The sequence below is a fragment of the Nicotiana sylvestris genome, chromosome 12, assembly GCF_000393655.2.
Source record: "Nicotiana sylvestris chromosome 12, ASM39365v2, whole genome shotgun sequence".
NCBI lineage: Eukaryota > Viridiplantae > Streptophyta > Magnoliopsida > Solanales > Solanaceae > Nicotiana > Nicotiana sylvestris.
The window spans coordinates 96,641,057-96,653,748 of NC_091068.1; the positions used below are offsets into that span (position 1 = coordinate 96,641,057).

The 12,692-nt window shown below is 40.0% G+C and overlaps 1 protein-coding gene across 1 annotated transcript; it reads left to right on the top strand.

The window, feature by feature from the left end:
* The first annotated feature begins 1,580 nt into the window (after positions 1–1,580).
* Positions 1,581–11,176, top strand: LOC138883419 (uncharacterized). Its single transcript, XM_070164104.1, has 3 exons — positions 1,581–1,725; positions 10,311–10,793; positions 10,878–11,176. The coding sequence occupies exons 1-3, from the start codon at positions 1,581–1,583 to the stop codon at positions 11,174–11,176; spliced, it is 927 nt and encodes a 308-aa protein (XP_070020205.1).
* Positions 11,177–12,692: the final 1,516 nt, after the last annotated feature.

Consider the following 12,692-nt stretch of genomic DNA (forward strand, 5'->3'; position numbering starts at 1 on the left):
TTGCGTCGCACGGTCTATAGCGAGGGTGTCCCGGATTTTAAAGCCTATTTTGTCTTCTTTTTTGGTTTTGAACTTGGTTATTTCGTCTAGGTCTTTTTCCTACACATATAAATAGTCATCAAAACACCATTTTAGAGGAGTTTTTGCGACCAAAGACAAGAATATCATGTGGAACAACTTTTGGATGAGAAAATCATAGAGTTCTTCATTCCTTTATCTTTTTCTTTGTAATTTGTTTATGCAAAATACTTGGAAAATTATTACTACGAACATGAGTGGCTAAGAACTCTAGTTATAGGGTTGTGGTTGACATAATTATTAACGTTTATTAATTACATATTCGTTAATTCGGATTATCATCTTGTGGTTGTTTCTTTGATTCTATCTTTAATTTATGAATTGTTGTAGCTACCAATTTACCCTACTATCTATGCTATGCTTGGAAAAGCTATGTTTAGATTAGAGTAGAATTAGAGAGAGCTTGTTTCTGAACTCGTGGCTCGAGGGACAATTTCACGGTTAGGATAGGAATATACCTAACAGTCTTGCTTAATTGAATATCGTATTATATTCGTTCATGATAGACTCAATACCATAGAATATAGGATTGATATATTGTGGGCAGACGAGTAGTATTGTGGGAACATGCTATTCATATAAACGATCCGATTAATTAGCAACCTTAGATAATATGGATTAGCGAGTGTGATCATTGAACTTAATAGGATTGATAAACCTACCACAACCCTGGAATTTTCATCTCCTCTGAAGTAAAATCTCATCATACACATTTGCATTCTTGATAAATTAGTTGTTACTTATTTAATTTTTGCAATAGTAGATTAAAATAAAAACATCAATCTTAAATATTTTGGATAATTAATTGATTTTAGTTTGCTTAGTTAACGATCAATCTAAGTCTCTGTGGGTTCGACATCCGACTTTCGAGTCACTTTATCACTTGACGGTCACGTATACTTGCCTATTCTTGGGGAACCAACAAGTTTTTGGTACCGTTATCGGGGACTTAGTTATTGATTGTTTATTTAAGTTAAGCTTTTATTCGTTATTTGTTCAAGTTTTAATTTTTAGTTTGCTTTATTTGTGATAACGCAGGCTCTTCGCTTGAATGCGGAGGAGTACAAGCGCAAATAATCTCCTTCCTCTTGATCCTAAATCGAACGAACACTTCATAGAGTGAGGACTAGCAGAGGCACATTCAGAATTTCCTGGAAATCACTAACACTTACAATTATCCGAACGTTTCCAAGGACTATGTCAGGCTGATACTGTTTCCCTTTTCAATGTTGGGGGAAGCTAAGGAATGGTTGCAAAAGGTGCCTGTGAACTGAATCCACAAATGGGATGATCTAACAAGGAAATTCTTAATCAATTTTTTCCCCACTAAGAAGAAAAAGTCGTTGAGGAGCCAGATTCTTGGGCTTCAACAACGAGATGGTGAAACTCATCGACAAGCTTGGGAAAGATAGAAGAAGCTACTCAGAGACTGCCCACACTATTGTTAGACTGATGAGGTGTTGGGTCACACTTTCGTTGATGGGTTAGACGAGGCATCAAAGATGAATCTTGACGCAGCATGTGCGGGTAGTTGCATGGAAAGACCGTATAATGAGATCCAGATCCTGCTAAACAATTTCACTGCTAATGATAATAATTGGCATGGAGATGGAGAACCACGAAGAGAACTTAAACAAAAGGCGGCAGGTGTGATCGAGCTTCATGATTTCTCAGCCATGAGGGTCGATATAGCGAGATTAGTAAATCAGATGAATAAAATAACAATACACCAAGCACAACAGATACAGCATGTGCAGTAGATGTCTACTTGGTGCGAGTTATGCGGTGAAGGTCACACAAGTGACATATGCTCCATGAATCCTGAATCCATCTACTACGCGGGGCAACAAGCTAGAGGGACGATGAGTGAAAATGCTCAATATTATAACACATACAATCCGAACTGGAGGAATCATCCTAATTTATCTTGGGGTGGAAATTAGAATATCAGGCCTCAAGCGAATTACAATCATCCACCTCAACCTCCACAGCAAGCAGAAGAGAGTTTGACTAACATGATGAAAAAGCTCTTGATAGACAATCAACAATTGCGCACAGAGTTCAAAAATCTAGAGAGGAAGTTTGGGCAAAAGTGTCACGACCCCAAACCGGACACGATCGTGATGGCGCCTCTCATGAAGACAAGGCCAGCCGACACAATTCCCAAATCAACCATTTTCCATTCAAAAGTGGTTTTTATACCATTTATAACCATTAATCTCATAATGAACCTTTAAAAGAGCAATGCAGAATAATTACACAAGCCCGACATCGGGGTGTCACTAGTCATGAGCATCTACCAAGGTCTGAATACAATAAAAAAATAGTCAAGTGTACTAAGTACAGAAATGGAAATGAGATGAAGAGGCAGTGCTGCGAACGTCGTGCAGCCACCTTGCTAACTCTGATGACTCCGCGTCTGAGCAATCAATACACGCTACTGGGTTCTAAAATACTTGAATCTGCACACAAGGTGCAGGGAGTAATGTAAGTACTCCAACCCAATAAGTAATAAGAGTAAATACAGACTGAGCAGTAGGAAACAATGAATCCATAGTCATGATAACTCAATAAGCACACAGGCTGCTAATTCAGAATATGAGTCGATCGTCTTATTAAAATCCACCCTTTTGGTAAAATCATTTGAAAATGCTTTCCGACAGTTTCAGTAGGGCTTCAATACCATTTATAATAAAAGAGATGAAAAAAAACCATAATCGGCCCCTCGGGAAAAACATAGTTCGTAAATAGCCCCTCGGGCAAAACAGGAATCATAAACACCTCATAACATGAAAATCTCAGTGGAAATAACAAAGCCAAATCAGTGATTAAATTCTGAACATCTCATAAACCCCAGCTTAAATGAAAGTTGTTTTAAAACATTTGTTCAACACTTTCGACAGAGGCTCAATATAAAGATGAGTGAAAATAGTCAATAAATCAACATATTCGATAGAAACTCATTTTTAAGAAGAGTGAAAATCAATAAGTTCATAAACAAGCCCCTTAGGCAAAGCATCACTCATGTGCATATATATATATATATATATAAAAATTTCATGGTTACATATAAGATCAGGTAACTACACAGATATAGATAGTCCCTCGGGCAAGCCTCTCAGTCACTCGTGACTCAACTCTTACCAATCAGCGCTCACACTCAGCACTCACACTCAATAGGTACCATATAGTAACCGCTGCGGCGCGCATCCCGATCCATATATCGCTGCAGCGTGCAACCCGATCCAACATATCGCTGCAGCGTGCAGCCCGATCCATATAAGTATCGCTACGGCATGCATCCCGATCCATATACATATATATATTGCTGCGGCATGCAGCCCGATCCATAACTATATAATCCTCACAACCAGGCTCTCGACCTCTTTCAGTCATTAACCTCACAATCAGACTCTTGGTCTATCTCAGTCATCAACCTCACGATCATTCGGACCATCAGTAAAATAGGGAACTCAGCCCAAACAGTTTTCATATTTTTAAGAAATAAAGTGATAAACCAGGTTTAAACAATAAACAGGTAAAATAAGACTGAGGATATGCTTTCAAAACAAATAGAGTGAGGAAAAATAGTGGAAATGCCCCTAAGGGTTTCAACAGGTCGGCACAAGGCCCCAAACATGGCATACAACCCAAAATATAATAACATCAAACAATTACACATTAAAATATTGGTTCGGAATGGACTGAGTCACAATCCCCAGCAGTGCTCTACCCCACATTCGTCATCTAGCGTGTAAGTTACCTCAACATAGCACAACAATGTGTAATCCAGGGTTTCAAACCCTCAGAACAGCATTTACAATCATCACTTACCTTGAACCGGCTACAACTCTAGCTCGCGACGCATTTGCCCCTCGAATCGGCCTCCACGCGCGTCAAATCTATCCAAAATCAGAAAGAATACATCACAATATGCTAAGGGAACAAAACCCAAGCGAAAACAATCGAAAAATATCGAAAATGCCGAAATTAGCAAAACTCGAGCCCCGGGCCCACTTCTCGAAACTCAGAAATTTTCACATAATTAGATTCCTTATCACCCCACGAGTTCATACATACCAAAAATTCTCAATTCTGACCTCAAATGGTCCTTCAAATCCCAATTCAAAAGTCCAATTTCTCAAGCCCTAGTTCTTCAATAGGCTTAGTTTTCCATGAATTTCTAGGTAGATTTCACAATATAATTGAGTTTTAGGTTCGAAAATCTTATCTCCAATCAATTCTCCTAGAATCCCTCTTTAATCACCTTCAAAAAGCTCTCAAAATACTCGGTTATGGAGGAAAAATGGCTCAAAATCGCGGATAAAATGACTTATAAACTTTCTGCCCAGGAGTTTTTGCATCTGCGACCCCACCACTGCTCCTGCGGTACCGCTTCTTCGGTCATTTTCTCCGCATCTGCGGAAATCACTTAGGGGGCCAGGTTCCGCATCTGCGGTCCACGAGCAACATCTGCGACTCCGCAGGTGCGGTCCATATGCCGCATCTGCGGTCCCTAGCTATTCTTCCCAAACCGCTTTTGCGGCTCTTCTTCTGCATGTGCGGCACCACACCTGCGGTCCCCAATCCGTAGGTGCGGAAATACTAGAAGCAGCAACTTCTGGGATCTCTTAAGTCCAAAATCTTCCCATTAACCATCCGAATTCACCCCGAGGCCCCCCGAACCTCAACCAAAAGCACCAACATGACCCAATACCTTATTCAAACTTGTTCCAATCATCAAAGTACCTCAAACAACATCAAATTACCCGAAACACATCAGATTCAAGCCTAGTTTTTGAGAAATCTTCCGAAATACATTTTCGATCAAAAACCCAAACAAACCACGTCCGAATGACCTGAAATTTTGCACACACATCCCACATGACATAACGAAACTACTGCAACTCTCAGAATTCCATTACGACTCCCAGATCAAAATCTCACCTACCAACCGGAAATCGCCAAAAATCTCAACTTCGCCAATTCAAGCCTAGTTCTACTCCGGACCTCCAAAACCAATTCCGATCACGCTCCTAAGTCATAAATCACCCAACGAAGCTAACCAAATCAAAAAAATTCCATTTCGAGCTCATATACAAATAAGTCAACTCTTGGTCAAAAATTTCAAATTCAAAGCTTTCATCTGAGACTGTTCTTTCAAATTCATTCCGATTTTCCTGAAAACCAAAACCAATGATTTAAAGAAGTTATAATTCATCACACAGGGCTAGTCATGCCCAAGAACTGGCGAGCAAAGTGCAAAAGTTCAAAACGACCGGTCGGGTCATTACATCCTCCCCCACTTAAACATATGTTTGTCCTCGAACGTGCCCAGAGTTGTTCCAAAAGCCAACCAATCACTGAATAACCTTACCATGCATATACCCGGGGGTGATCCCACGTCACCCTATCTCACATAGGTCCGATAACACCTTGTAACTGAAATTACACAATCCCAATCTAGCCCATAAACCATAGAACCACATTTCCACTTCTGAAACCATCAATACGATCAAAACCTCACACCTATACTCTGATTAGACCCGAACCAACTGTAATAACCCATGCTTGCAACCTCAGGATCAATCCCATGATATACCACATAACTCAAACACTCGTAGCGATAACTTCTATTCATATCAGTTGTCCACAACAACCGAATACTAGTAGAAAATCTCTTATCAGCCAAAGCCTCATTCCAACACTATCATATACTGCCAACAATAAATGAAATACGCAATAAACCATAACCATTTTCTCAGATCACCCATCCATGAAGCCACTTCTCCTCTGACAAATACCATAGCAAATTTTCGAGCCGAACTTCGATATTAACCTTTCAACATGCTGAAATTGAATCTGTTCATATTCATTGATGATCCCAACGATCTCCTCTAATCCAACACACCACTCTAGTGACATGACACATCAATAGAGGCCTAAGCCACAACTAGCATAATATGCGCACCAATAAGCAACGGTCCGAACATAATCAAATCATGAAAAATGACTCAAATGAAAGAGCTGTACCTCAAGCTCACTAGTACCACCACAACACAAGGCTGAGAACCCATCTAACATCATAGAATAGAACACACAAATCTAACCCGCAAGATTATAACTCCACATAGCTTCGCTACAACGCGCGATCCTATCCAAACGCTGCTCCACACGAAACTCCTCGAGTCACTCTGCTCAAAATCGACAACCACACACAATTTGATGTCTGGAGCCAAAGCAAATCATTACACCCACGGTGAAACAAATAACATACACCACGCAAATCCAAAAGGACATAACTGATATGCCATTCACCGAGCAACACCCAATCATTCTTCCTGCTCGACTTCCACTATGAAACTCCGACAGAACCGCACTATAGGTGCCTATAATCAACAGATCATAATGTCTCGCAACACAGAAAGGTAACTCGTAGATCTCCCTAGATTACCAATAAGCTCAATAACAACCGAATCAACACATCCTTCGCCTACAGCAACTCGAAGTCAACAAGGCCGTCTCGATGTCGGACACATATCCATATAGGTTTACCAATGGTCAACACATCAACTCTAGTTACCTACAACAGATAAATAATCCTTCGAAGGTTCACAATGACTGAATCATAACACATACTAACATCTGACTAACTTACCACATTTTGCCATCCACAACCACGAGCTAACCTGCATATGAGAACTTCCCGTTTCCAAGTCCACAAAACACACGAAGTACCATATCTGATCCCAATTCTGCCACTCGCATATATAACTCACCTATAGTACTCAATCATTCCATGAGAGATACTCTAAGATTCCTCTGTGCTGCCAAGCAAACTCGAATATCAACAGCCGATCTGACAAGAAGTGCTGCAATACTACCGGAGTACCATCAACTTAATCACATTACCTCTCTCTGAATCATATACCCTAGTCCAATCACCTCAATTAGTATTACCATTTCCTTAATCATCTAAAGAGTATTTCTCAAATCATCTGAAGCTCATTTCTTCAATTTATCTGAACTGCCCATGCTGCCTAAGAATTTATGACCTTCCTTTCAAATCTGAACCGTGACCTTACACATGCCAATCTCACTCCTACACAACATACCGCATAAACCGTACCATTCTAGGATAACCACAAAAACCTTGTATCTCTTCCGAGCCACAAGCAACTATGTACTCAACCAACCAAGAACTTTCCATTGTTCCCATCTAGAAGAAAATAACTATACATACCATGCTCCTCATGCCCATAGAAAATATACATTTCCAACCGTGGTCGAAACCATCAAGAACTCTCCGAGTTCCCCTTGCACAAACCAAACCTGCCAGGACTGAATCCTTCGAACTCAACCGAGCTACGCAGATCACTAAAACCCAAGAGAATTGCCGAGAAACACTGTAGAAACTCATTATCTCTTAAGCATCCAAAGAACTAATCGTATCCTTACCATACCAACTCGGCCTACTACCAAGCTATCCCATCTATCCGAATTTCCTTCTGATTTACCTTCAACTTGGTACTCATTCTTGCTATAACATCACAATTCCTCAACCCAGACTTACCACACGGGACCCAAGCATAAAGCCACACCGTCTAAGGCTCATAAGCCGCTGAATACTTTCTCATATATTCCCACGAGCACCACGATCAAAGTACTTTGCTTTGAAGAGACTTCCTGCGAATCTAAATCTGTTACCTTTACCTTCCTGGTACTGATACATAGAACATTATAATTTATAAAGAAAATACCACAAGTCTCAACATCTTCTAATGAAAACTCAGTTTCTAACCTCAGATACAACTTTAAAATACCTAATTGTTATATGTAAAATCTTGAACACATTAGAACCATTCTCGAGAGTCATTCACTCTATTCAAACTGCAATTAGCCTGATCAAATGAACAGAACCACCCGTGCCTCAATAGCATACCGACACCGCAGGGTGTTACCTCATCCTAGAACAACCAAGCCACTTCCTGCTCTATGCACCGAGTATCCATTACCACAACAGCTCAAGACACTCTGAGATTCCCATACACAGATCCTCTAGTACTTTAACTCTTCTACAAATCTCGCATTCACTCTCACAACAGTTAGGCCCCTCTCTTAAGCAACCCATTTAAATTATGACACAAGTCTTTCACTTGCAGATGAGATATGCTAATAGACAACATAAGGATCGCACAACTTCCGAACACTTTGCAGGAGATAACCCACATGATTTGCCTCAAACTAACATTCCCGCTTCCACTATCGTAAACTTTCCACAGTCACTTAGTCTTCTTGAGTCTGAACCCATAGCGCAACATGAAATTTACTTCACTCCCAACTAGGAAACATGAAAAGATTCTTCACACGCCCATAACTCGGGGCTATACCTTGAATCAAGGTGGAATTCTAGCACCTAATAGTTCTTCTATCCTCCAGCAGACCTTCCTTGACACTTCCAAGTCGTATAGATACATCTCGCAGTACTAACATACTCATCACATAGTTATCCAACCATCACTCCCACTAATAGGGACGATACCGAACATATAAGTTCAAAACACTTGCTCATACAATCAGTACCTCAGTGCTCAAGCCATAGGCAAAGATCTGGCCTCAAGTCCTCCAGACTGGCCCAACATCAACTCACAGAGATCACATCTCGCCCCTCGATCGGGGATTCACAAGCCATCAAGGCACATCTGATACTGAGCGCTCATGCGCGCATACAAACACGTGGAAGGAATTCAAAGAGTTACATTTCAAGCTGAATCAAGGATGCACGATAAGAACAAGAACATGAAGTTTTCCTAAAGGTTCTGCATCCTCTCGAGGATAAATACAGACGTCTCCGTACCGATCCACGAGACTCTACTAAAACTGCTCATGACTCGTGAGACCTATGTAACCTAGGCTCTGATACCAACTTGTCACGACCCCAAACCGGACTCGGTCATGATGGTGCCTCTCATGAAGACAAGGCCAGTCGACACAATTCCCAAATCAACCATTTTCCATTTAAAAGTGGTTTCTATACCATTTATAACCATTAATTTCATAATGAACTTTTAGAAGAACAATACGGAATAATTACACAAGCCCGACATCGGGGTGTCACTAGTCATGAGCACCTACCAAGGTCTGAATACAACAAAAAAATAGTCAAGTGTACTAAGTACAGAAATGGAAATAAGATGAAGAAGCAGTGCTGCGAACGTCGTGCAGCCACCTTGCTAACTCTGATGACTCCACATCTGAGCAATCAATACCCGCTACTGGGTTCTGAAATACCTGAATCTACACACGAGGTGCAGGGAGTAATATGAGTACTCCAACCCAGTTAGTGATACGAGTAAATAAAGACTGAGCAGTAGGAAACAATGAATCCACATTCATGATAACTCAATAAGCACACAGGCTGCTAATTCAGAATACGAGTCGATCATCTTATTAAAATCCAGCCTTTTGGTAAAATCATTTGAAAATGCTTTCCGACAGTTTCAGTAGGGGTTCAATACCATTTAATCATCCGAATTCACCCCGAGGCCCTCGGGACCTCAACTAAAAGCACCAACATGACCCAATACCTTATTCAAACTTGTTACAATCATCAAAGCACCTCAAACAACATCAAATTACCCAAAACACATCGGATTCAAGCCCAGTTTTTGAGAAATCTTCCGAAATACGTTTTCGATAAAAAATCCAACCAAACCACGTCCGAATGACCTGAAATTTTGCACACACATCCCACATGACATAATGAAACTACTTCAGCTCTCGGAATTCTATTCCAACTCCCGGATCAAAATCTCACCTACCAACCAAAAATCGCCAAAAATCTTAACTTCGCCAATTCAAGCCTAGATCTACTCTGGACCTCCAAAACCAATTCCGATCACTCTCCTAAGTCATAAATCACCCAACGAAGCTAACCAAATCAAAAAAATTCCGTTCCGAGCTCATATACAAATAAGTCAACTCTTGGTCAAACCTTTCAAATTCAAAGCTTTCATCTGAGACTGTTCTTTCAAATTCATTCGATTTTCTTGAAAACCAAAACCAACAATTTAAATAAGTCATAATTCATCACACAGGGCTAGTCATGCCCAAGAACTGGTGAGCAAAGTGCAAAAGCTCAAAACGACTGGTCGGATCGTTACAAAAAGGCTAACAATCAGAATTTTAGACTTGCTGGAGCTCTCCCGAGTAATACTGAGCCTAATCCTAAGGCTCAAGTCAATGTGGTTACCTTGAGAAATGGAAGAGTATTAAAAGAATTTCCAGAGAAAAGAAGTATACAGCTAGTCCTGAAGGAGAATTAGTTCCTAAGCCAGTTGAGGAGAATAAGAATGAGAACAAAGGATCAGAGCCAGTAATTGTGGCAAGACCACCACCTCCATTTCCACAAAGACTGCAAAAGCAAAAAGACGACACTAAGTACAAGAAATTCTTAGATATTTTGAGCCAAGTGCGTGTGAATTTGCCTTTGGTAGAAATTTTGCAGGAAGTGCCTCTGTATGCAAGGTATCTCAGAGATATTTTGGCAAACAAGCGAATACATACAGAGTTTGAAACAGTTGCACTTACTGAAAAGTGTAGTGTTAGAGTTCAGAGTAAACTCCCTCCTAAGTTGAAGGATCCTGGATGTTTCGCAATTTCTCTATCTCTTGGAAAACAAGAAGTTGGTAGAGCTCTGTGTGATTTAGGGGCTAGTATAAATTTGATGCCATAATCTTTGTTCAAGAAACTCGGATTGGGGGTGCTTAGACCTACTACAATCACTTTACACTTGGCAGATAGGTCACTAGTTATGCTAGAAGGAATTATTGAGGATGTGTTAGTTCAAGTGGGAAAGTTTATTCTTCCTGTTGATTTTATTATTCTTGATTACGAGGCAGATGAGGAAGTACCTATTATTTTGGGGCGACCATTCTTAGCTACTGGTGGAGCGATTATTGATGTTAGGGAAGGGAAATTAAAGATGAGAGTTGACGATGAAGAAATCACTTTTAATGTGTACAAGTTACTTAAGCTCCCTAAGCATTATAAGGAGTTATGTATGATTACTGTGGTAGAACTGAAGGGGATAGAGTAGAGTCCTTGTGTGAATTATAGTGATTCAGATGGGACAACTGAGTTGGAGGAAGTGGTGTTGCAAGCTGAGTGTGTAAGGATGATTGAGAAAAGAGCCAGATATAAAAGAAGAGACCTTCTGAGAGCATGTAAAAAGGCTAGTATTAATGGGAGAAAGAAGAAGAGAAAGCACCCAGCCTAAGGAGAGCAGCAGTGTCGGGTCGCGATGTTAAATCAGGCGCTTGTTGGAAGGCAACCCATCTTTACTGCTTTCTTTTATTTCTATTTTTTTCTTATTTTTGTTGTAGTGTCTGTTTTTGTTTTGTAGGATTATAAGCATAGGAAATCCATCGGAAGAATGAAGAAGTGAGTTAGATGGTTAGAACTAAGTGCGGGATGCCCACACAAAGGACCATGCCCGAGGGAAGTCTGAGTACCCCGTGAGCCACTTTTGCTTCGGCCATTGGCCTTTCAGAGAGTTTTTTGTCCACCCTCATTATTATTTTGCTTTATTTGTGCACTGGAGACACTGCACTCTTTTAAGTGTGGGGTGGGAGAATTCTATAGATAATTAGTAATAGGATGTAGAAAAATTTTAACTTATTATCTTTGTTTTCGTAGTTGTGTAGTATGTTAGTAGCTCCTAAGAAAAATCAGAAAAAAAAGTCGAAAAATTGGACTCTTCCCGATGATGGATCTCCTAGACAGTTTTCTTGACGGATTTAAGTCTAAATAAAAAGGACAAAAAGATTTTGTTTGTAGGTAGTGTAGTAATTACCCATTGATTTTTTTGTGCCACGGTTCTTTTCCAAGGGTTTTGTTTGAACCGAGTGTAGTTAGTTTTTTAGGAGTAGGAGTTATTATGAGGTGAATTGAATGGGAGCAATATCTCTTGACTTGTTAGGCCTTGAGAATAGTGAGTACTTTGGTTGTGACGGTTAGACTCAGTTTTTGACTCTTATATAAGTACCTTAAATTGTATAATCTTAGACTTAGTTTTGTTCAGTCTTGGAAGTGATATAGGCGTTTCTTTGTTGAGCTAGATATATATATTTTACCCGCCTAATTGTTATGTATCGTAAGTTAACCCTTTGAGCATGTAATCATGTTTCTTTGGCAACCACATTACAAAACTTACCCAGTTATTTGAATTAACCATCTATTTGAACCTTTTCACCTCTCATAAGCACTTGAATTGTAATGAACTTTGTAAAAGTTAAAGTGTGGGGTAGTTGGTTTGGCTTTTGAGTGGAACTAATGAAATAAGGAGAAAGGTGCACTGTTTTGAAAAAAATGAAAGCCACTTGAATCGAAAAAAAATAGTTGTATTGCTGGGAAAAACATTCCTTGAGAATGGTGACTCTTGATGTAGTTGTGCTTAAAGAAGTATGGAGTTAATATACACTAATGTGAAGGTAGAGTTATGGGTTGACATAAGGATGGGGTTTAAATGTTAAAGTGTATGTATTAAAGTGCTTAGAGAGGTGTAGTCACTCTTATATCCAAATGTATCCTACCCGACCCGCAGCCGACATTAC

What these genes read in the sequence shown, in the direction of transcription:
- LOC138883419 (XM_070164104.1), top strand. Translation starts at nt 1,581, where the DNA reads ATGAATCTTGACGCAGCATGTGCGGGTAGTTGCATGGAAAGACCGTAT. An exon ending in ACTTAAACAAAAGGCGGCAG is followed by an intron (nt 1,726 to 10,310) that starts GTGTGATCGAGC and finishes CCTAATCCTAAG; the next exon opens with GCTCAAGTCAATGTGGTTAC. An exon ending in TCTGTGTGATTTAGGGGCTA is followed by an intron (nt 10,794 to 10,877) that starts GTATAAATTTGA and finishes TACACTTGGCAG; the next exon opens with ATAGGTCACTAGTTATGCTA.